Source organism: Saccoglossus kowalevskii, chromosome 17 (genome assembly GCF_978046115.1).
Source record: "Saccoglossus kowalevskii chromosome 17, keSacKowa6.1, whole genome shotgun sequence".
NCBI lineage: Eukaryota > Metazoa > Hemichordata > Enteropneusta > Harrimaniidae > Saccoglossus > Saccoglossus kowalevskii.
The window spans coordinates 25,434,038-25,435,498 of record NC_140657.1 but is presented as its reverse complement, the minus strand read 5'-3'; the positions used below and the strand labels follow the sequence as shown (position 1 = coordinate 25,435,498).

Here is a 1,461-nt window from a genome sequence, read left to right as displayed (position 1 = left end):
TTATATAATAACCATTTTCTTGAACGCGTGTCTAAACTCTTTATTATACCAACCATAAATTAAAGGATTTATAGCAGAATTCATGACAACAAATATATCAGCTACAACATTAAACGAGTATCGAGTGCAATAGTTTGTTTCTGTGTGAAGCATAAATATCAACTGTGGAATCCAACATACCACAAAGGCTCCTAGTACAACACATGGCATGACGGCGGATTTCAGCTTTCCATGAATCTCGACAGTTTCTTGTCCAGACACTTGTAATTGTGCACGGATAATTCTCATTTGTTTTCTGGCAGTTAGAAAAATTCTTATATACATGACTATCATAATGACCAAAGGTATCCCAAATAAAGTGAAAAACGCAAGTATATGAACCCCCAGTGGTATGAGTTCATTCCATAGTCTACAGTCGATTTCCTCAATGTAGTTTGAATGTTTGGATAGTAGTACTATGCCGACCATGATGAGAAAACTTGCAATCCATGTTAAGACAATAACAGCTTTGGCTCGTGGTGCTGTTACCCATCGCAGATGATGTAATGGGTATATAATGGCAATATATCTGTCAACAGCAATGGCGAAGAGATTGTATATCGATACGCAATATGGAGTTAATGAAAGCACAATTAGCATGAAACACGTACCCGTCGCGTAGAATACCCCTGGACGTTGAATCATAAGTAAAGTCGGGAATGTACCAAAACCAATCAGTCCATCAGTGACGGCCAGGCTTACAATAAAATAATTTGTTATTGTCTGCAAGTTTGTGTTCTTGTAAACGGCAGCTATCACCAATAAATTCCCCATGATGGTTAGAATAACCAAGACTGACATTACTCCACACAGGCAATAGAACATAGTCATTTGATCTGTCATGTCCTCGCAATGGCTATATGCTACGCTCAAATTACACTGTGGAGACCCGGATACTTCCATTCCAAGTGTTGTGTGCACCATCGTAACGTGGAGACGACATAGAATTACAGTCAGTCGGTTTAGATAAACGAATCCCACACTGTTAATACAGCTATCAGACTTCCGAGTCAATATATTCAGTTTAAGCCAGTCAGGCAGCGTATTCTTACTTCCCTAAAGGCATCAACGATGTCACATTTTAATTTCCCTGGTTACCCATTATTGGCATTTTAAACATACTGCCCATTCAATAACTAATATACCATTAGTTGTCTATAATGGCTCTTCAATCTGAAGTCACTTACCTTAAGGTAGCGAGACTATTATTTGTGTTGAAAATTACGATTTTCACATTTATTTATTAATTGATGAAATGCACTATAAACTTTCATGTGATAAAGTCAACATAACATAGAATGTCATGTAAGTTGGTTAAAATGTAGATTTTCTGAAGGGAAACAAGGCAGCCTCAGTAGTGTTTTTCAAAATCAACAACACAGGTTTAATCTGTGTGCCTATAAGTTTCAAAGATAAACTCAA

General features: G+C 37.1%; 1 protein-coding gene across 1 annotated transcript; it reads right to left on the bottom strand.

The window, feature by feature from the left end:
- Positions 1 to 963, bottom strand: LOC100374360 (adenosine receptor A2a-like). The gene has a single exon (XM_002731744.3). The coding sequence runs from the start codon at positions 961 to 963 to the stop codon at positions 1 to 3; it is 963 nt and encodes a 320-aa protein (XP_002731790.3).
- Positions 964 to 1,461: the final 498 nt, after the last annotated feature.